Below are 21368 nucleotides of genomic sequence, written 5' to 3' on the forward strand. Positions count from 1 at the left end.
TCTGACCATTCCTTTTCTCTAATGCAAAAAAGTAGCCGGAATTCTTTTCACCTTCTTCTAACCACTTTGCTCTTGATCTGAAGGCACCTTTAGCTAAATCTGAGTACAGCCCATCAAGTTTTAAACTAATGTCTTTTATTTCTACTTTTTCCTCTTCAGTAATATTATTTCTTGTCAGTAACTCATTGAGTCTTTCAACTAATTTGGTCTCATACTGATATCTCTTGGCCTTCATTTTTTTACATCTTTCAATAGCAGTACACCTTGTCTTATATTTAAAGAATTCCCACTTTTTTGTGCCTTCCTTATCAGGATCAGAAAACAGTTCTACTATGAGATTCTTAATACTGTTAAATAAATAAGTAAGTTTATTTTATATAGCGCCTTTCTCAAACCCAAGGTCGCTTGACATAGTAGGAAGGCAGGGAAATACAATAACAAACAAACAAAACAATACAACAAAGACAAGTTATCTGTAGGAACTATGTGTTGGGTGTGGAGGAGAAGTGATCATTAAACAGAAAGGTCTTGAGATGTGCTTTGAAGAAAGGAAGAGAAGGACAGGCACGAAGGGGTTGGGGGAGGGAGTTCCAGAGTTTGGGGGCCAAGGCACTGAAGGACCTGCCACCCAGGGTGGAGAGTCTGGAGCGGGGGATAGCCAAGAGGTTTTGGTCAGAGGATCTGAGTGAGCGGGAAGGAGTGTAAGGGGTCAGGAGGTCGCAGATGTAGGGGGAGCAAGGTTGTGGAGGGCTTTGAAGGTGAGTAGTAGTACTTTGTATTTGATCCGGGACGGAACTGGTAGCCAATGGAGTTGATGGAGAATGGGGGAGATGTGTGCTGATCGTCTGGTATGGGTGAGGAGCCTAGCTGCAGAGTTTTGAATATATTGTAGTCTTTGAAGGGTTTTAGTGGGGAGACCAAGGAAAAGTGAGTTGCAGTAATCTAAACGGGACATAATGAAAGAGTGAACCAAAGTCTGTGCATCACTAGCAGAGAGGAAGGGTCGGAGGCGTGCAATGTTACGGAGGTGAAAAAAAGCAATCTTAGTGAGTGATTTGATATGAGGATCAAAGCTAAGGGTGGAGTCAAGCTGAATGCCAAGGTTTTTAACAACAGGGGTGGAGTGGACAGACGAGCCATCAATGTTGAGAGTGAGATGGGGAGATTTGGTGAGGATGCTTTCAGGGCCAATCAGCAGAATTTTGGTTTTGTCTGTGTTGAGCTTGAGAAAATTGTTTTGCATCCATAATTTTAAGTCAGAGAGGCATTCAGTGAGGGAGCGTGGTGGGCGGTCAGAGGGAGAGGGAGTGGTAAGATAGAGTTGGATGTCATCTGCATAGCAGTGGAAGTTGAGACCGTGGCTGTGAATAATCTGTCCAAGAGGGAGGATGTATATGAGAAAGAGGAGGGGCCCAAGTACAGAACCCTACGGGACACCACGAGTGACAGGGGACTTGGGGGACTGATGTGGACCAAGTGTCACAAACTGCTTTCTGTTGGTGAGGTATGACTGAAACCAATTGAGGTTTCAGAATACTGTTATTAAAGTCCTCATCCTTTAGTAAAGCATTGTTTATCTTCCAATAACCGCGTAGTGAAGAGGTTTTCTGTCGGTCACCTAGTTTAAGGAATATCTGTTTGTGGTCAGACAGAGGTGCAAATGAGTGAGAAACATCTAGAATTAAATTAAGAGCGCTATTAGAAACTAAAAACAAATCAATCCTAGATTTAAGAGTTACATTTTTGTTAGACCAAATGAAGTCAATTAAATCTGGGTTGAAAAACCGCCAGGTATCAATCAACAAAAGATCAGAGCATAAAGACATAATTAAATTATTGGCAATTAAACCTTGGCTTACTCTTGGGGGAAATCTATCTATACTAGCATCACCACATTCATTAAAGTCTCCACCCAAAATAACATAAGAGTTAATATACTATATTTCAGCAAACAAGGCTTTGTTACAGGCATGAGAGTTGTGACCGTAGATATTGCATAAAATAAAAGTAAAATCCTCTTGCTTTATAACCATCATTAGCCATCTTCCTTCAGCGGATTTGGATACCTCCAGTACTTCCCCTTTAAAATTGTGTAAAAATAGCTTCCCCTGCTGAGTTACTACTTCCATGATTATAGTACACAGTATTTCCCCACTGAACAGTCCAAAACTTAGTGTCTGCTTCAGTCGAGTGTGTCTCTTGAAAAAAAATTAAATCTGCTTCACTTCTCTTACAAAACAAAAATAAGGCTTTTCTCTTTACCATATCCCTTATACCTCTTACATTGAAAGACAAGACAGACAAAGACTTAAGAACATTTACCATAAAGACAAAGTTAACACTTAAACCTGAACTTGGAAACTCACCTAAAGGAGAGGTGGATAACAACTGCAATTTACTATAACACTGTAAGTAAGTTCAATACTCAGTATCATATAAGTCCTTAACAGAAAATATTAGGTTTAATCCCGGTATAGCCTATTATGTACTAGTAGGAACATAGGAAAACGTTATTCAGATTTGGGTTTTGCCAAACAAAAAACAGCTGGGACACTGCAAATAGAATTAACAAGGAAAATCACTGAGCAGAAAAAGGACAATCTGTTAAAACAAAAGTAGCCTCAGACTACCTAAACCATGGAAAACAATTACCCTAGTTTCTTTCAACTTTCAGGTCTATACGAATGTAATGGATAGGTGGAAGTTGGTTGATATCTTAATAGTTGACCTAGCTAGACCACCAAAATGTTTACCTTGAACTTTATTTGACATCAGAGAAAAGGAATTTCTTTCCGTCGATTAGGGCAAATGAGGCCCTGAAGGAGGCCTTCTTACCCCCCTCTCTAGCCTTCAGCAAGGGCCAAAGTTTGTTCCTAGCTGCCCTGTCCTCTGGTGACAGTGGCTCTGTGATGCGTAGATTATTCTCCTGAAGGAACTTGCAATTTCTGGCTGCTTGCCAAACTGCATCTCTGACGGGCCGCACTGCAAAGAGAATGATGACGGATCTGTTTTTCCCCGATTCCTTCGGTCCTAATCGATGAGCGATGTCCACTCCCATTTGTAGACTGTCACGGATGTTCGGCGCCACTTGAGCAAGAGATTTAATGACTTCTTCCCTTACGTTCTGTCCATCATATTCTTTCAGATCGTGCAGTTTCAGTAAAGATTTCCCGCTGTAACGTCGACTCTATTCCACGGCTTGTTTCAGCAACTTATTTTCCTCTTTCAAAGTCAATAATTCGTTTTGGTTTAGCTCCTTCCTATTTTCACCCACATCAAACACAAGCTGCTTAACAGTCGCCGATAAATTCTCAATTTCTTTAGAGGTAACTTGTGTGGTCTTTTCAATAGCTGAAATCTTACTAAATGTGGCGTCATGTTTGGCAGACAACTCGCGAATGGCTAACAGCACGTCCTTATTTCTGTCACTGTCCTTATCAGGACAGTAGCTAAAACATTGTTGCCATCAAGAACTGGGGATGAATCAAACCATATTTTGGCATCCTCCTCCCCAGAGTCGGCCGGGGTCTGAACTGCACTGGAGTTAGCACTCATTAATGCCATACCATCCATATCCTGTAGCATCGTGACTTCTTCGACTTTCTTTTTACCTTTTCTCTTAGTCTTTCTCCCCATGCACACTCAGTATTGAAGTACTCAGCTTAAGCAAGCAGAATACCCTAGTGTTTTAAAAAATCACAACGTAATTAGCAATTGTATTACCACTTCACTGAAGTTTTCTTGCGGAATTTACGCACGCTTTTGGTTTGGTTTCGGTTTTGTGAAATACCCCTCCGTTTGGGTGTTGCACCTAGTGAATCAGCATGTTATGGAGATAAATGAGCTGGCTAAACCAACCCGATCTGTAAGTTGCAGCCAGGGGCTTCTCGGCTAAAGAGCTTTCGGTGCTTAAGGATAAGGTTAGTGGTGTATTCTACAACTGGCAGGTTACCTTACTAGATCTTGCTATCTTGAGCAAGTAACATGGCAGCATTATTGTATGTTTTAGAACTGTTAGACATCAAGAGTTTTTTGCTTTTTCTCGTAATTTTCCTCCTTCTGTTTGACTACGTCAAAAACAAACCACCAAAGAATTTCCCTCCTGGACCGTGGTCATTGCCTTTTATCGGTGACGTACATCATATTGACCTTACCAAAATCCATCTACAGTTTGTCAAGGTAGGCCTATGGTATGTGTGTGCGACCATTCTGCTGACTACATTGTTGTAGCCTACTTGCTCGGGGATATGCTTAGCCTATGTAAGAGGAACTACAATCTAGGGCATCGCGGGGCAAGTAGCCTAACACTTTTTGTTTGGTTATGGCTAAATAATTCTAAAATCATTTGAGTGTCACTAGTTATACTTTTACGTCATAGCGTAGGCCTAGACTAGTCTATCTCATTTTCACTTGTTGAACTGATTTATCAGGAAAAGTCTGATATTAAACCCCGTGCACAGACAACTTGCCTTCGTACTACATTGACTTGAAGGCTTCGGTATGTTGGGAATTCCGATTTGGGTAGGCTATAGGTCGCCAAGTGTAACAAGCCTTATTTCGGGGACAGTATGGCTATGTGTGTGTCAATTGTCAAAATACATTCATTACGAAAACATGTAACATCGTAACGCCTGTTGTCCACGGAATGCACGAATGAGTTAGCATTATGTCCAGGGAACACCTTCCTTTCGTGGACATTCTCAGGGGCGGTCACTTTTTTTTTTACTTTATACTAGAGCTTTGCAAGAACGTTTTGACGTCACTTGATTTAGTGAAAGATAAACAATGTTGTTGTTCCATGAGCAAAGTCTGGGAACGTACGCACTGCAGCGCACATCCAAATTAAGGTGCACCCAGCTAACAATTTATGGTTCCCAGAACGTTCTGGGAACCATAGTTTTTGGTTTCGGGAACGTTATTTTTCTTGGTTTTGGTTCCCAAACGTTCCCCGAAGGTTAGTTTTTGAGGAAGTTTTGGTTCCCATGGAAAGTTTGCTGAATGTTCCGGGAACGTTAGTTCTTGGCTAAAGGTTGCAAAAGTCCAAGATCCAACGTAACAGAGAAGGATCCGCACATTTGCTCTCGTTTTTTTTTTTTTTTGAGTTCAAGCCCCAACACAAATGACGTTTCCGCTTCCGTAGCCTACTACCGAGAGAATCCAGTGAGACAATGCAGCCTGCTGCGCCGACTATATCCCTGATTCACTTAAGATTTCGCCTATGTATGGCCTATGCTATCAGGGTAGACGTGATGTGTGTGATAATCAGAGGCGATTTTCGAGACGTTTCATCATCGTGATGTGCTTCACTGCCAATGCAATAACTTTGCTTAAACGACTCCAATTTAGTTTGTATGAAATTTCTATCATACACATCATGAGCGCAGAATTAATAGAAAATCTGTTTCTGGATGTTTTATTTTTTTATTTGTAAAACGCTTCATAGTTAAAATAACCGCTATTCCGATTTGCGCATCCTAATCAATCGCCCATATAGGCTACCATAGCCTAACACTTTCATTTGAACAACCTATTGGACTGCATAACCCATTTATTTCCATGCATTGAAGTTTGCCTACATCGTGACATTAAGTGACAGTAGGCTAAGGCAAATTCAAAGAATTATGGACTGACGCAGGGCTCGAATTACGTGGGAGCCAGAGGGAGCCGTGCTCCCATAGAGTGAGGACTGGCTCCCATGAAAGCAACAAAGTCAAAAACCTGAGGGGGTCTCTCATATCTGAAGGTGTCTGGCATTGTAATTAAATCTTAAACAACCGCTCATTATCCATCCCTGTGCGATCTCTTACCATTAAAGACGTTAAATTAAAATATAGGCTACTACGGGACGTAGACCTACACTACGCTCTTGAACGCAGCATGACACTTCACCACCACACCACTAGACTATGTGAGCAAACCGTATCGATTTGACAGCACTCGCAAATCTGAAGAAGTCACCCTGCTTTGATGTGAGTGTTTTGTCTATTTGCATAGGCGTTCATTGGGCTAGCCTACGTGGTTTGATATGTGCTGAAAAGTCCTGTTTGCTGTTGAACTTGCGCTTCACCTATTCTATGTTGATTGACAAAGCCATAAAGTATGGCCCATAATGCAGCCTACAATGATTGTGTTGTCTAATGATCTAGCTATCCTCTGCCATTCAGAGCTCCGGAAAGTTCCCAGCTATTTTGAAACACCTGCAATCTCTGATGTCGGAATATTCAATGGCTACCCGACAATATCTCAGTGCAAACTCCAAAATTGTTGGTCTATTAATTTTCCACGGTTCAACACATTAGTCTTGAACTAGGCTGGTTTTATTCATTTCTGCCAGTTAGTGCTTTTTCCCCTGTGTATAAGTTACACTACATGCATTATTGTGTTTGACACTGAGGATAGCCTATCTGAGACGGTGGTCTGGTTTAAATGAGTTACGTTGTGAAATTGAGAATGGCACAGACTAAATCGTTTAGTATATTTCTTTGTATTGTGAAATTGAAATGAGATATGCACTATTACAATCAATAATATGTTGAAATTAATTAAAAGTAATCAAATTCTATGAAAAATCTATGTCTGTTGTGTGTGTGTGTCAAGGTAAAGCCTAGGCCTACCTTGCGCATATAGTACTGCGCAAAAGCGCCACTTGCGCCTAGGCTATTTCATTGTATCGCCGTGTTAGGCTATGCGCAGGGTGTGCCAACTAGTGCTGCCGCGATTAGTCGACGGCAATTTTTTTAGTCGAAGAGTCGTTTTACTATTGACCGCCTATTTATTTTGGTCTCAAACGGCTCACAGTAATGTTATATAAGGGGCGGTTATATAAGGGGCGGTGGTAGAGTAGCGGTTAAGGAACTGGGCTAGCGTGCAGTAGCCTAGTCTGAAAGTTGTCGGTTCAATTCCCGGCGTCCACCGTTGTGCCCTTGAGCAAGGCACTTAACCCCATGTTGCTCCGGGGACAATGTAATCCCTTGTAATATAGTTGACATATGTAAGTCGCTTTGGCTAAAAATGCGTCAGCCAAATGTAATGTAATGTAATATTAATTAACTATATGTACGCTATGCACTGCACGCAAACTGTTAACGCCAGAAGCAAAGCTGCGTGCCTGCCTGCTTTCAGCCCAATTCATTATTAGGCAGAGCTAAGCTAGTAGGTTACGCTAGTCCAGACTCTGACTAATATAATATTGTGGAAATTGAAATAAATGAAGTGAAGAGTGTCTCACGTTGACAACGCAACGGCGTGTCATTACTGTAATTCATTCATACCAAAAAACGTTACAACGAACATGCCGCCGCAATCAAGGTGCGCGTCATTTCCCATGGTCAATAAGTCACGAGGCATATTTTTTTAGAGTTCAAGCCAACTGATAAAGTGAGGTAACCTATGTGGTAAGACACGCAAAGTGTCTGTAGCCTACTTGCTTTTAACATGCTGATGCAAAGTCCTCAACTCCTGTCGCCTTTCAAAGTCCAGCGTTTCTCAAACTATGGGCCGCGCGGACCAGCACCGGCCGTAACGTGGACACTGCTGGTCCAGAGCCGCGGAGTGAAATTATTCCCGGGGCTTCATCTGATAATTTGCTGCGCAATTGATCAAGGAACCGCGGACCGACAGAAAAAGAAAACAAACGTTTCTGGAATCAGTAGGAAATACTTGCTAATTTGGTGTCATCAAACATAGAGGCATACAATTAAATGGTGGTGAGCGTTCATTCAATGCCCGAGAGAAACTGAAACCACTCGATAACGTTGGTAGCAAAGCTCCAATTCAACCTATTGGAAGGCTATTATGAAACTACATTTAATAGAACAATGTGGATTTATGCAACTTCCATAAAAACAGAGCACATACTATAATACACTATCTACTATAAGTTTTCTGTAAGTAAACTGTTCAAAAACATTATGTATTAAAAAAAAAACACCCATTTAAAATGCTACCTTCAGATCTAATGTCAGACCTTTGATAGACTTTATTTGTATGCCAGTGTTGCCATGGACATAGACAACTTCTTTGACCTGAGGCCCGGTCATGGCATACTTTGGGGTCATAGGGCCCACCTACATGAACAGTTTACTTACAGTAATACAGCTTCAAACAAAAGTGATATATATATTATGTTTTCCCTTTAGTTGAGTTCAAAATAAAACAGACACAACAAAATAACAAACACTTGATTTTTTAAAAAATTAGTCGTTTAGATTAGTCGACTAATCGAAAAATTAGTCGAAAGATTAGTCGTTAGTGGCAGCACTAGTGTGTATATGTGTGCACCACCATCTACAGGCCAATGAGTGTACAGTCACTAAATGTACACATAACTTAATTTTTTTAGACCCCCCCATGGATGAAATTCTACGAAACTTGGCATACCCCCAGAGAATGTCAGGTTAATCAGACACATAAAATTTGGTGCAGTTCTGAACATCTTAACTGAAGAGAGGGGCGATTAAAGCAGAATGATATTGCATTTTTCATTTTTTTTTTTCTGCGGGGGCAAATCACAAATGAGGGATTATGGGCTAGGTTGATGTGGGCCCTTGAGACCAACATACCATACAAATTTCTTCATCCTCGGTGCCACGGTTCAGGTAGTTATTTAGGAAAAACTGCATTTTTTGGGTTTCGGGGGGGCCCAGCGGGGGGGTAGTGGCCCCTGGGGACCAAACGAAATTTTTCCGTAAAAGTCTAGTGGGGCTACATACCCACCAAATTTCATGTGCCCCGGTGTCGGTGTCCCGGGTATCGTTGACCAAAAATTCAGGAAGTATAAGACGAAAAAAAACAAAACAAAACAAAAAAAACTTTGACAATCCCTATATGACCGCTTCACTAGCTTCGCTAGCGGCGGTCATAATAATACATAGGGGAGACCGGGGACAGTTGCAACAGAGGATAATAAATGTTTAAAGGATAATTCTGGTATTTAGCACTTTGAGTCCCTTTTCTGGTTTGTTTTGGATGAACTAGAGTGGTGGACACCGAAATTTTGACAATTGGTCCTGTCATGACTTTTCTGACTCGTTGCAAATAAACTCAAAAATATTTTGGTTACAATGACGGGGTTATCCGTTTGTAAAGTGTTTATATGTCAGTAACGTTTTGAAATTAGCACTTCGCCAGCAAGCAGTACTTTGTGGGCAGTTGTAGCAAAGATCACCTGCTAACATGACTTAAACTGGCTGGCAGACACCTCGCAAATAACCTCAGACTTATTTGCTGGTTTACTGTGTCTATTTCTCAATACTTTGTACAAAATCCAAGCAAGAAAAGGCCAAACAAATAAGATTCATATTTTGGCATGACAGTCTATGGGGTTTGCCATTCTGAGTAGCAGAGCCTGTTTACATTGGATGAGGTCAGTGGAAGATCACTATATGTAGCCTGTGATGAGGATAGGATATCCCTTCTCTTTTTAGGACTTAAAACCATGATTTCTCTTTTATCGTTGTTCAAAAGCAGGAAATTGTTTGTCATCCATGTCTTTATGTCTCTTATACATGTGTCAAGTTTGAACTCAAATAAAAAAAATAAAAAAAACGGGGAGCAAATGTGCGGACCTTCTCTGTTACGTTCTATTGTATTATTCTTCCATGTGGAACTTTGACCGCGGCACGCTGTAAATCATCCAGCTTGACTCATCTTCACTAACCGATCGGCACGTAACCTGGGCGAGTGGGCGTCATAATTGATGGTTGACTTAACTTCTCTGAGCATGTAGCCTCAATTGCAAAATCATGTCGGTTTATCCTTTACAACATTAGGAAGATCAGACCTTATCTGACACAAGATTCCACAGAACTTCTAGCCTACAGCCCATGGTTATCTCCAAGCAGTGGCAGCCGTGGCCTACTGGTTAGCACTTCGGACCTGTAACTGGAGGGTTGCTGGTTCGAACCCCGACCAGTAGGCACAGCTGAAGTGCCCTTGAGCAAGGAACCTAACCCCTCACTGCTCCCCGAGCGCCGCTGTTGATGCAGGCAGCTCACTGCGCCGGGATTAGTGTGTGCGTCACCTCACTGTATGTACACTGTGTGCTGTGTGTGTTTCACTAATTCACGGATTTGGATAAATGCAAAGACCAAATTTCCCTTACGGGATCAAAAGAGTATATATACTTATACTTAAGCTGGACTATTGTAATTCACTGTTAGCTGGCCTACCTGCTTGTGTAGTTACAACTATTTCAGAATGCTGCAGCACGCCTGGTCTTCAATCAGCCGAAGATGACACATGTAACTCCTCTCCTAGTTACTCTCCACTGCGTCCCTATAGTGGCCAGAATTAAATTTAAATCGCTCACTTTGGCCTATAGAACACTGACTGGATCTGCTCCCTGCTGTCTTAATTCAATGATCAAGCTATACGTAGGCTATCCCCAACCGCCCACTTCGGTCTTCTGATGAGTGCCTGATGTGTCGACCAACCATAAACGCTAGGTCAAATTCAAGACTCTTTTCCTCAGTGGTTCCTTGTTGGTGGGATGAGTTGCCCAGGGGGCTATTCCAAGTACATGGTTTAGTAACAAACCTGGGTAAGTTAACTCTGAGTGACTTTTCCCGCTATCGCTGATACAACCTTTAACTTTGTTAACAGGTTAACAGGTTTATCACTAAACCACGTACTTTGAATACCCCCCAGTGCTCTCCGTTCCTGTGATAGTTTTGGGTCTTTTAAGAGGTCTAAAGGCATATCTGTTCAACATGCACTTAGTTTATTAAGCGTTTCTTATGAGTTATGGTTAGTATATTAAGGTATTTATTTATTTTCATTAGGCTATTGATTGAATTGACATTGTTGTTTATTATTGCTATTCTCCTTAATGTAGTCTTACCAGCTTTTTAAATTGTTTACTGTTAAATTTAACTTTGTATTGTTGTTATTTGTATGTCGCTTTGGACAAAAGCGTCTTTTAAATACCATAACCATAATGAGCCCAGCGCCAAGCACAACAAAAATATTTGGGACATTCTCTCAACCAAGAGCAACCGGCGAGCGCAGTGCATGCTGCATGCAATGTCATATATTTATATGTTTTTCTCAGTAACTTACATCCCTTACTACATCGTCTACATCCACACAATCTGTACATCAATATCTGTAATAGGCCTACAGATGACTTAAAGGAACCGTATGTAAGAAATGTATTTCAATTAATCATAAAATGGCCCTGGTATGTCACTAGACATTAAGAAATCATGTTCATTTCAAATACTTATATCATTGACAACAGCAGTCCGGCCAGGATATTGTCATTTTAAAAAGTGAAGTTGAAGCCCTCAACTGATGTTGATGTTGTGTTTTGTCATGTCATGTTGTGTTTTGGCCTGATGTGCCACCCTCCACCTATGTACTAATCACAAAGTCAGTAGTGTTTCGGCATCCGGGTTGGCAACCTCGATTTAGGGGGGAGGGGATACACCGCTCTACAGTAATTTGAAAGTGATTGCAGTACCAGTTTTGGCCACAATCTTACATATGGTTCCTCTAATTGATTAGAAACACTGTGTTGTGCATTTTCATTGAATGCAGTTTTGTGTTGGTATTTGTATTTCCTTTGTTGTCTTTGATAGTGTGTCTCTTACAGTTTGCTGAGAAATATGGACGCATTTTTAGCATTCAAATTTTTGGACCAAGGATGGTTGTTCTTAATGGACAGAAGCTAGTGAGGGAAGTATTTGTCCATCAAGGAGAAAATGTTGCTGATCGACCATCCATTCCTATAGCTGCTGATCTTACAGGAGACAAAGGTGATTTTCCCTCAGGATTATAAAGATCACTGTTTTCATTAATCATATAACATGCTCAACATCCATGTTAAAGAACTATTCTGTTATTATTTGGATTATTACTGTCTGATGTTCTCTGTGTAGGGCTGATTATGTCTAATGGCTATGCTTGGAAACAGCAGAGAAGGTTTGCTCTTCACACCCTGAGGAATTTTGGATTGGGCAAGAGAAGCCTTGAGCCCTCCATCCTTCAAGAATGCAGATATCTAAATGAAGCATTCGCTAATGAGCAAGGTGAGTGAGTAAGATGTATGGTTAAACCCTGTACAACTCACAGCTGAGGAGTGTATTAAATTTGTATTTGTTGAATTCAGTAAATTCTCTTTAGTTTTGCATGCAGACCCACAGTCTTTTTATTTTGGTGCTCCTAGGTAAATCCTTCAATCCACAATTTATCATTAACAATGCTGTGTCTAACATCATCTGTGTGCTGGTGTTTGGGGACCGCTTTGAGTACACTGATGATGACTTCCAGTCTCTCCTGAAGAACATCAATGAGGTCATCCTCTTAGAGGGAGAAGTTTGGGCCCAGGTGATTCTCTTCTCGTACTTTCTACTCTTTATATATCAAGAAAATGAAACATGGGCAGTCCATAGCTCAACATAGTGAAAATATGATAAATGTTTTTTCTTTGTTTATTCATAGTTGTACAACATGTTCCCATGGATAATGCGCAGAGTGCCGGGCCCACACAGGAAATTCTTTTCTATTTGGAACGGAGTTATTGATTTTGTAAAGAAAAAAGTAGAGGACCACCGAGTAGAATTTGATCCTTCAAACTCTAGGGACTACATTGATTGTTTCCTTGGAGAAATGGCAAAGGTGAGATGTGTCATTCCAACAATTACTTGGGGAGTATACCATAGATATTGGAAACCTACAGTAGATACCGCATTGTCCGACAAGTTCTATTAGGTGGCATACGTCAACGGCAACGCGGCCACCATGTTGCTGGGGGCAACACCTTACTGTCTATGGGCAACACTTGCCAGCAATCAGACACACCTATTTCTCCAATGGCCTCCAGTAATTACCGCTCGATTTTTGCCCCCACCAAGATGGCGGTGCTATTGACATACGTTCTGGAGCCCAACACGGTATCTAGGTTTCTAATATCCATGGTGTATACATACGGTTTTAAGTAAATGCAACAGATATTCCAACAAATATTGGGATACAGATTTAGTCAGATTGGATACCAGTATGGAATCATCTCAGCAATTTCTACATCTATACAGCACCATCCACATTTTTGGCACCCCTTATAAAGATGGATAAAAAGAAAATATATTACATTACATTTATTCATTTAGCATGCAAAAAAAAGCTTACAAAAAAGGGAAACAATCAAGAAACAATCAAGGTAGGCTATAGTGTGACTAAGACATGTTAGTGCAGTAATAAATACTACTCAAAAGTATCAGTTCTAGAAGGGGATAGTATGGAGCCCGGGAGAGCTCACTTTAAGTGATATTTTTTTCTGGTCGTGATCATTTGTGAGCACATTTTCCTTTAATTGAGCCCTCGAATTAATAAAACGTGAGCACGTTTTCCTATAATTGAGCCCTCGAATTAATAAAACGTGACCCCGTTGTAGGCCTAAATTGAGCTCTCGTAATATGTATTTCGTGCTCACATTTAGTATGCTTCGTGCCCTCATTTTAGTATGCTTAAAATGAGTGCTCAATTTAGTAAAATGAGCGCACACTATAGTAAAACGAGAGCACAATATAATAAATTGTGCACACGATTTAGTAAACCGAGAGCACAATTTAGTAAAACGAGCGTACGATTTAGTAAAACGAGTGCACAATATAGTAAAACGAGCGCACAATTTAGTAAAACGAGCGCACAATGTAGTAAAACGAGCGCACATTCTCTCAACATGCAAAACATTTTGCGATGACACCTCTAGGGCTCCGTTGGATAGTCTAGTGGTAAGTGCTAGAATTGGCATGTCTAGGTGCTGGTAGTGCTAGATGAGGAGGTACTCTCTGAAGAGCTGGGTCTACAGCAGTTTTTTTGAAGGTAGAGAGGGACGCCCCTGCTCTTTTAGGAACTGGTAGCGCGTTCTAATAACAGGAAACAATAGTTATTAAGCAATAAGCCCCAAGAGGCTGTAGGTTACGCTGATTCTGTAACAGCTGAGGGGCGTTGTTAGGCACGATGCGCTAGCGGAGCGTGATTCAGCCAATCACAATCAAGAACGTGATTCAGACAAACACAATCAAGGACAGGAACTATCAGTTTTAGAAGAACAGTTTGGATTGCTCTAAGCGTACATGAGGCAGAGCCAGACCCCATTCATTGGTCTGGAGATAACATATGCCTGTATAAGGGCGTTTGAGTAAGTGGGTGCAGAACCGGAGACTACTTTGTAGGCAAGCATTAGCGATTTTAATTTGATGCATGCAGGTACAGGTAGCCAGTGGAGCTCTATGAGCAGCAGGCTAATGTGCCCTTTTGGGTTGATTGAAGACCAGACACACCCTGCTGCGTTCTGGATCATCTGAAGGGTCACTATGCAGGCTGGGAGATCCTTCAGGAGGGCATGACACTAATCATGACATTAATTTGGATCAAGATGGTTGTCCCGTGAGTGGAATTCTGAGACCTATTTGGAGACCACCTGTTCGATAGCTTTGGATAGGACGGTGTTACCCGAGCCACTTTGAATGCTGTGGGAAAGCGAAGCGAAGCATTAATCTTATGTGTGATAGCTGATGTGATGGTAGGGCTAATGGATTGAAGTAAGTTTGTTGCTATGGAGTCGAACGAGCGCGTAGTAGGATGGCTACATGTCAAGAGTTTGGATACCTCACTCTCAGAGATAGGTGCGAATGCAGAAAATTAAGTGCCAGCAACCGTTAAAGGTTGTGGATGTGCAGTATCTGATTCGGTCACGCCCTGCGAAGATAGAGACAGAGAGAGATATGTAGTAGGACTGCTACACGCCACAGTGTTGGGGGTATCCTTAAGCGGAGGAGACCGGTTGAGAGCGGACTGGTTAGAGAATTTCTTGCTAATTGCCTCCACTTTGTTCATGAAAAATCAGGCAAAAGTATCAGCAGTAAGGCTGGTAGGAGGAGGAGGGTTGAGTAGTGATTTGAAGGTAAAGTTTCCAGGTGTCAGTGACACTGTTCATTTTGTCATTGTAAAAAGCCGTCTTTACAGCAGTAATGCTGGCTGAGAAAGAGGATAGGAGTGTCTGGTAGCTTTTTTTCTCAGCAGGTCTTAGCTCATTACACAGTGATCGAAGGGTATTATGAAACGTGTGAGATTGGTTTGATCGAGCTGGCCTCGTAGATAGAGGACACAGTTTGTCCAGACATGAGCTCAGCGTGGAGCAGAGCGAGTCTGTGGCATTGTTAACCTCCAGAGAGGAGAAAGTGCTGAGTGGAGGTAGAGTGGAGGCAACAATAGAGGAGAAGTGGAGGTCATGGAGGTTGCAATGGAACGTGACCATCGGCAGAAGAGAAGTTGGTTGCTTTGTCAGACTGACATTAAACCGGATAAAGAAGTGATCTGTTGCAGTTTTATATTTCAAAATTTTCATTTTTATAGGATTTTTTCTTCTCAGAATAAATGTGCTTCCCTTCAAGGTTGCATTTTTCCTCATTGTTTTCATTACAAAACTAAGATAAAATGCCAAAAAAGGATGTGTTACCCATCTTTTAACTAATTTTTACCAGGGATTCTGTATTATTCTTATCAACTCATTAGTAGTCTTAAACATCTTCTCTGATGACACATTCCATTGTTCTTTTTCTTACCTTTCTTTCTTTACATTTCTCTTTCCTAAGTGGAAAGATGATGAAGCATCAGGCTTTAATGTGGAGAATTTGTGCTACTGCACTCTGGACCTGTTTATAGCGGGAACTGAAACCACATCTACTACCCTATACTGGGGGCTCCTGTACATGATCAAATACCCTGAGATACAACGTGAGTATGTGTGTCATTCAACATATATGCACTTATTACCATCATGGACCAGGTAGTTGGCTGGAATCCCGCCCGGACCACTCTGATTTGGGCAGCCATGGCCTTACTGCAAACATCACCTAACCAACCGCTAGCTGTCTGTGTCCTGAATACACCGTAAAAAAAATGCAATCTCTGTGGACAGTCCAGTCTCCAAAAACGGGGACCTGGACAAACCTAGCCCATAAAAACATAACAAACTGTTCCAGCAAATCACAGACGAGATGCGCATTTAGGATAGTTTCAATTGCACGGGAGCAGCGCGGGAGGGAGGGGGAGGAAGTAGCGAGCTAGCTCTCTGTTTTGTTTGAAAGTCAACAGAAATGACGTTACCCAGCATCGCTTAGAGCACCTTTAACCACATAGTTCATGGGACAATTTCAATTTTCACCAGAAATTGCACCACACCTACTCCAGAGGCCACTGTTACCACCTAGTTTGGCCTATAATCAAATGCTTGACCTCTTTGAAAATCGGAGACTCTGTAGTTTCTTGGGAAACAATCAGAATAACTGTGTGAAGTACTGACAGTGTTACAGACATTAGAATATTGTTTTATTTTTCATTACAAGCACCACAACTGACCACATTTCAGCCTTCTAGGTCACTTTATATGACTCCGCTGAGCCCTAGCACCAGGTCTTGTGAAGCTGTGTGTAAAAGTAGATCAATAAAGAATAAAATATGAGTAGTTTAGAACATTATTTGCAAGGGTATGCCCATGTGTTTTGCAAAATGCCTTATGGAGACATCCAGTAAAGACCCTTGGTTACCCAAAATGCATACTGACAATAAAAGGCTTACTGTATAAGAACCCCTTTGTGTACAAGCATAATTTTGGTCTCAAATGAAAGGTTGACGTTTCATGCTTGCATTTGGATTGTATGTCAGGGGCTCTGATATGGAATGACTACACTAAATATGGAAATAATCAAACAAAAATATACATTTTAGGAATTTTATGTTGGTTCAATTGGTGTGTTTAAGATTAACTATACATCTACACAACATATCCATATAAAAAATGCATGGTCACTGGCGAATAGCTTAGGGGTTTGTCCAGTCCACATTGAGGGTGGTTTTGTTATCAAACGTTATCAAACATCGGACGCCTGGCGCAAAAAGGCGGTTCTTGTTTCTTAATCAGTCATGGATGTGTTTTGGGTGTAACATCCTTTAAACCAATGAAAATGACACCTGTCATTCCCTTTAACAGCAAGCAGCGCAACTTCAAACAGCGCATCGGTATTTTGATAGTCATTGGCGCATTTGAAGGAACCTGCTTGCATGGCATGCACGCGAGACCGCATGGAACAGGTATTCCACTAAATCATCCTTTACTAAAACCTAGCAGAGGATAGCCTACACGCATCTGCACTCGTCTATTATTTTAACTCATTGGCAAAGTGAAACTAACTTCACCGTGGTGTCATAGTCAACGACAAAACAGTTATACACAGTTTACTTTCACTACTGGCTGACAATGGGTTACCATCGAAAACATAGCCTGAAAAAAGCAACACTTACCCCAATAATGTTCGAATGACTGAATAAAAAAACCTAAGGACATTTATCTTACAGAGGAGTTGCTGCATCTCGTGACAGTGCGTCTTTAGCTGTGCTTGATATGCGCCTTTCGCTACAGACCAGGTTTTTCTTGGTCAGTGGCGTAATGCTTTTTAAATAGTATAAGATAGCCATTTTTAGATAATGCGCCAGACCACACCTTAGGTCATTAATTGCCACACCCCTGAGCGCATTGTTCAATAAAAGAGAAAAATTCAAGTATAAGATTTGCATTGTGATAACGCTTTGCGTTGTGATAACAATATGCTTGATCGCCAAGATAGAGCCCATAGTAAGATCAATTTGATCATGTAAAGCACTACACATGTTTTACATGAAAGATGTTGTCATGTATTGATTCCTAAGAGTCCAATATGACTGCACTACATAACAATATGCATACTAAGTGAGTAGAGATGCTCTGCTTAGATTCAATTCTACCAGAGGATCTTTGATTCACCCTCTCAGATTTGTAAAACCTTTCAGATTTGTAAAACGACCTTTCAAATTAATAAAACATTGTCAGTCACACCTTTTGCTGTGCGTTTTTAGGAAAGGTGCAAGAGGAGATAGACCGAGTTGTTGGATCTTCACGTCAGCCCTCTGTGGCTGACAGGGAGAACATGCCTTACATTGATGCTGTTATTCACGAGACACAGAGATGTGGCAACATTCTTCCATTGAACGTTCCCAGACAGACCACCAAAGACACCCAAGTTGATGACTTCATCATTCCCAAGGTGACCATGACACATTGGACTGCACTTTAAATGGTCTATACTGCCAAATAACTGCCAATAAATCATCATTTTCTTTTCAGGGGAGATTTATCTTGAACTTTGTGATTAGAATAATTGACAAAGTGTTGCTCTCTAGAATTGTCATGATCTTTTGTGTCTTCAGGGCACAATGGTGATGGCCAACTTGACCTCTGTTTTGTTTGATGAGACGGAATGGGAAACCCCTCACACCTTCAACCCACAACACTTCCTGGATGCAGAGGGGAAGTTCAGGAAGAGGGAGGCCTTCTTGCCTTTTTCTATAGGTGTGTGTTTATTTTTGAACGTGTCAGAAATAAGACTGAAACCATTACTGTAATAATCAATACACATGAGCTCATGCTATTATTTTTCAACTAGGCAGCTGTTGAGTTATGTTATTGTGTTCCCAAGCCTGTTTTTTATTGTTTTCTGTGTGATTTTGTCAGGGAAGAGAGTGTGCCTGGGAGAGCAGCTGGCCAGAATGGAGCTGTTCCTGTTCTTCACCTCGCTGCTCCAGCGGTTCTCCTTCTCACCACCACAGGGCGTAGAACCCAGTCTGGAGTTTCGGTCTGGAGGCACTCTCAGTCCCTATCCCTACCAACTCTGTGCTGTTCCTCGCTGAGGCGCACATATCAACTATTTAAAATCCTATGCTTACCTGTAGTTGTTTTTAATTATATTAATAGTAAAGTAATACACAAATTCAACGCTGTACACACTTGTGGGGGCAGCCGTGGCTACTGGTTAGCGCTTCAGACTTGTAGCCGGAGGGTTGCCGGTTCGAACCCCGACCAATAGGCACGGCTGAAGTGCCCTTGAGCAAGGCACCTAACCCCTCACTGCTCCCCGAGCGCCGCTGTTGTAGCAGGCAGCTCACTGCGCCGGGATTAGTGTGTGCTTCACCTCACTGTGTGTTCACTGTGTGCTGAGTGTGTTTCACTAATTCACGGATTGGGATAAATGCAGAGACCAAATTTCCATCACGTGATCAAAAGAGTATACTTATACTTACTATACTCAAGTGACACAATCAGACACACTATTGTTCCAGGTAGAATCTAGTTACGGATTTTGCAACATTCAATGCATTTATTTACTATAGGACAGTAAAAGACCAATACCTACTTCAATGGATACTATTTGAGACAATGTGAATAAACTTCCCATGCAATAACTGCCCATTTGTTTTTTGGAGCCCTTAACACAGCTTAGGCTACTTGCTCTCCTTCCCCTTCCATTTTCTCCCTTCACAGCATCGGCACACAACAGCATACTGTGTTTACATGAAGGGTGCCCTGTTCTGCCCCGTCTTTTACTTTAAAACAGTCTGTGAATGTTATCCAATCCACTTTTGTAATATTCAGTGAATTGCAGAGACATGACATGATTTCTTTCTTAACAAGGAAGATCATAGATTTAAAACAAGATAACCACACACAACCATGTCATAAACAGACATATGAATTTAAATGACATCTGATCCAGCGCGAAAAAAAAAAATGTTACCATTTTGTCAGGTTGATGGGGTCAGTTTGGCTTGAAAATTCCCCACCTCCAATGTGGGGAATGACAGAGAAAGTTTGAGAACCACTACTCTAATAGAATTTCTCTTGAAGAAGCCTGGAAGTTTAGCAAATACTGTAGTAGTAGCCGTATACTTCAGGACCAAGATGTGTGTGTATTCTGTGTTATCAAAACCCGGAAATTGTAGTTCAGTCTATTATACCTCAGTGTTCACTCTAGTGTTTGTAGCCTGGGCCACATCGTAGCTGGTTAGCCCAGCTGAAATGTGTAATATTTTGTTTTCTATAGCTTAAAGCTCCAACATTCTAAATTTAAAAACTGGATTTCCCCTTCAGTGGCTCTGAATGTCAGAACATAACATTTTGCACAAAACAGAAACATTTAAGAAAACATAACAATATTTCAGAAAACAAAATGATATTTCACTAAACAAAACAACATTTAGAAAAACACAATGGCATTTCAGATTATTATCTACTCTTGGAACTTAGAAGTCAGCACTTTGTTCAGAGATTTTTTAGGTCCTGTATGGTTTATTATACCTTGTTCCCAAAATACATAAACCTTCAGACTTGCGGACAATACCAGGCATTTTATGGATCAAATAATTAAAAAAGATATAATCTGTGAGATCCCAGTAACAAACCAATTCAACCACAGCTTTGCCGATTTGGTCCTATTGCCTTCCAATGTCAAGACTGGTTTCTGAAATCCAACAGCTTTCGTTTAAGGTTTAGCGTATTTCCCTTCAACATCCTCACCGGTCGTGTTAGATCTCAGGTCAGTGTAGGGATTCTATTTCAACTTGATTTTATTGTATATTATACAATTCATCTCAGTGAAAAAGAAGACCTCTCCTTTTCACATGTATACCCTCCCATGCTACAAACTGTTAAAAGACTGCCTTGTGCAATACACACAAAGACTTTGCAACCACACACTCTCACATTCACTCACTGTTTACCTACTTGTTGGAGGGGTTTGTTTTCAGGGAACATTGGAGACAATGGAACAGCTGGAGACATTGAAGAGCTGGAGATCCAGGGAAGTTGCAAAGTTGTGAAGTTTGAAATGTAAAGTTTAAAATGAATTGAAGTTGAAGAGTTATCCTTGCTGTGAGGCAAGGGAATATATTTGATCCGGAGTTATGCAGTGTTGCCTTGTTTGGACCTGGTGTGAAGAAATTGAAACTGTTGCCTAGAGTTTGCTGAAGATCCTTTTATGCCTGGACTCCAATTGTGCTTCCCGGTTAAATAAATCCTGTATTTTTGTATGGAACTGCTGAAGAATCCCTCAACTCCACATAATCCAGTGGCACACCTCCCTAAACGTGGGGTGGCCACCTTGGTCCCTCACACTCTTTCAGCTCTCATTCTCCTAATTTTACATTAGGGACATCATCAGTCGATGCCTACTAGTTGTGTTGTCTCATCTCTCTGCTTCATTCCTCAAACCATAATTTTTATCTATCATGATTCTATCGCTTTTTTAAACACATAAATTGTCAGACAAGCTCAATGTCTATCGTTGAGAATCTGGGACCTTTATTGAGGATTTGAGCCCAATTTTACAGTGGCCTATAACAGAAATGAAAATATGTAGTAAATTAAGATAATGGGGGTGAGTTATAAAAATTGATTCCATACAACTCCCATAGACTGTTACTAGTGTGGACATCTAGTTCACTACAGAACTTTGCTGAACTTTTCTGAGAAGCAAGTGGATTATCTTTCTCTT

General features: G+C 41.1%; 2 protein-coding genes across 4 annotated transcripts in view; one reads left to right on the forward strand and one right to left on the reverse strand.

Annotated features, from left to right (window-relative positions):
• LOC125300140 (cytochrome P450 2J2) overlaps positions 1-20990 on the reverse strand; it is a 38735-nt gene extending 17745 nt beyond the window's left edge. The window contains exon 1 of one of the 2 annotated variants that reach the window (XM_048251737.1): positions 20600-20990. In XM_048251737.1, coding sequence (XP_048107694.1) covers positions 20600-20656 — 57 coding nt within the window. In that variant the 5' untranslated portion in view covers positions 20657-20990. Of the gene's footprint in view, positions 1-2753; positions 2844-20599 lie in introns of those variants that run through there. The other variant, XM_048251738.1, reaches the window with a different exon arrangement.
• The window catches only part of LOC125300137 (cytochrome P450 2J2-like), a 36875-nt gene that overhangs the window by 5288 nt on the left and 10219 nt on the right, over positions 1-21368 (forward strand). The window contains exons 1-10 of one of the 2 annotated variants that reach the window (XM_048251732.1): positions 3842-3920; positions 4093-4179; positions 11594-11756; positions 11880-12029; positions 12167-12327; positions 12442-12618; positions 15600-15741; positions 17899-18086; positions 18250-18391; positions 18554-18917. In XM_048251732.1, the coding sequence (XP_048107689.1) occupies positions 11645-11756; positions 11880-12029; positions 12167-12327; positions 12442-12618; positions 15600-15741; positions 17899-18086; positions 18250-18391; positions 18554-18729 (1248 nt within the window). In that variant the 5' untranslated portion in view covers positions 3842-3920; positions 4093-4179; positions 11594-11644 and the 3' untranslated portion in view covers positions 18730-18917. Of the gene's footprint in view, positions 1-3841; positions 3921-4092; positions 4180-11593; positions 11757-11879; positions 12030-12166; positions 12328-12441; positions 12619-15599; positions 15742-17898; positions 18087-18249; positions 18392-18553 lie in introns of those variants that run through there. The other variant, XM_048251733.1, reaches the window with a different exon arrangement.

This window comes from Alosa alosa, chromosome 9, assembly GCF_017589495.1.
Source record: "Alosa alosa isolate M-15738 ecotype Scorff River chromosome 9, AALO_Geno_1.1, whole genome shotgun sequence".
Classification (NCBI taxonomy): Eukaryota; Metazoa; Chordata; class Actinopteri; order Clupeiformes; family Clupeidae; genus Alosa; species Alosa alosa.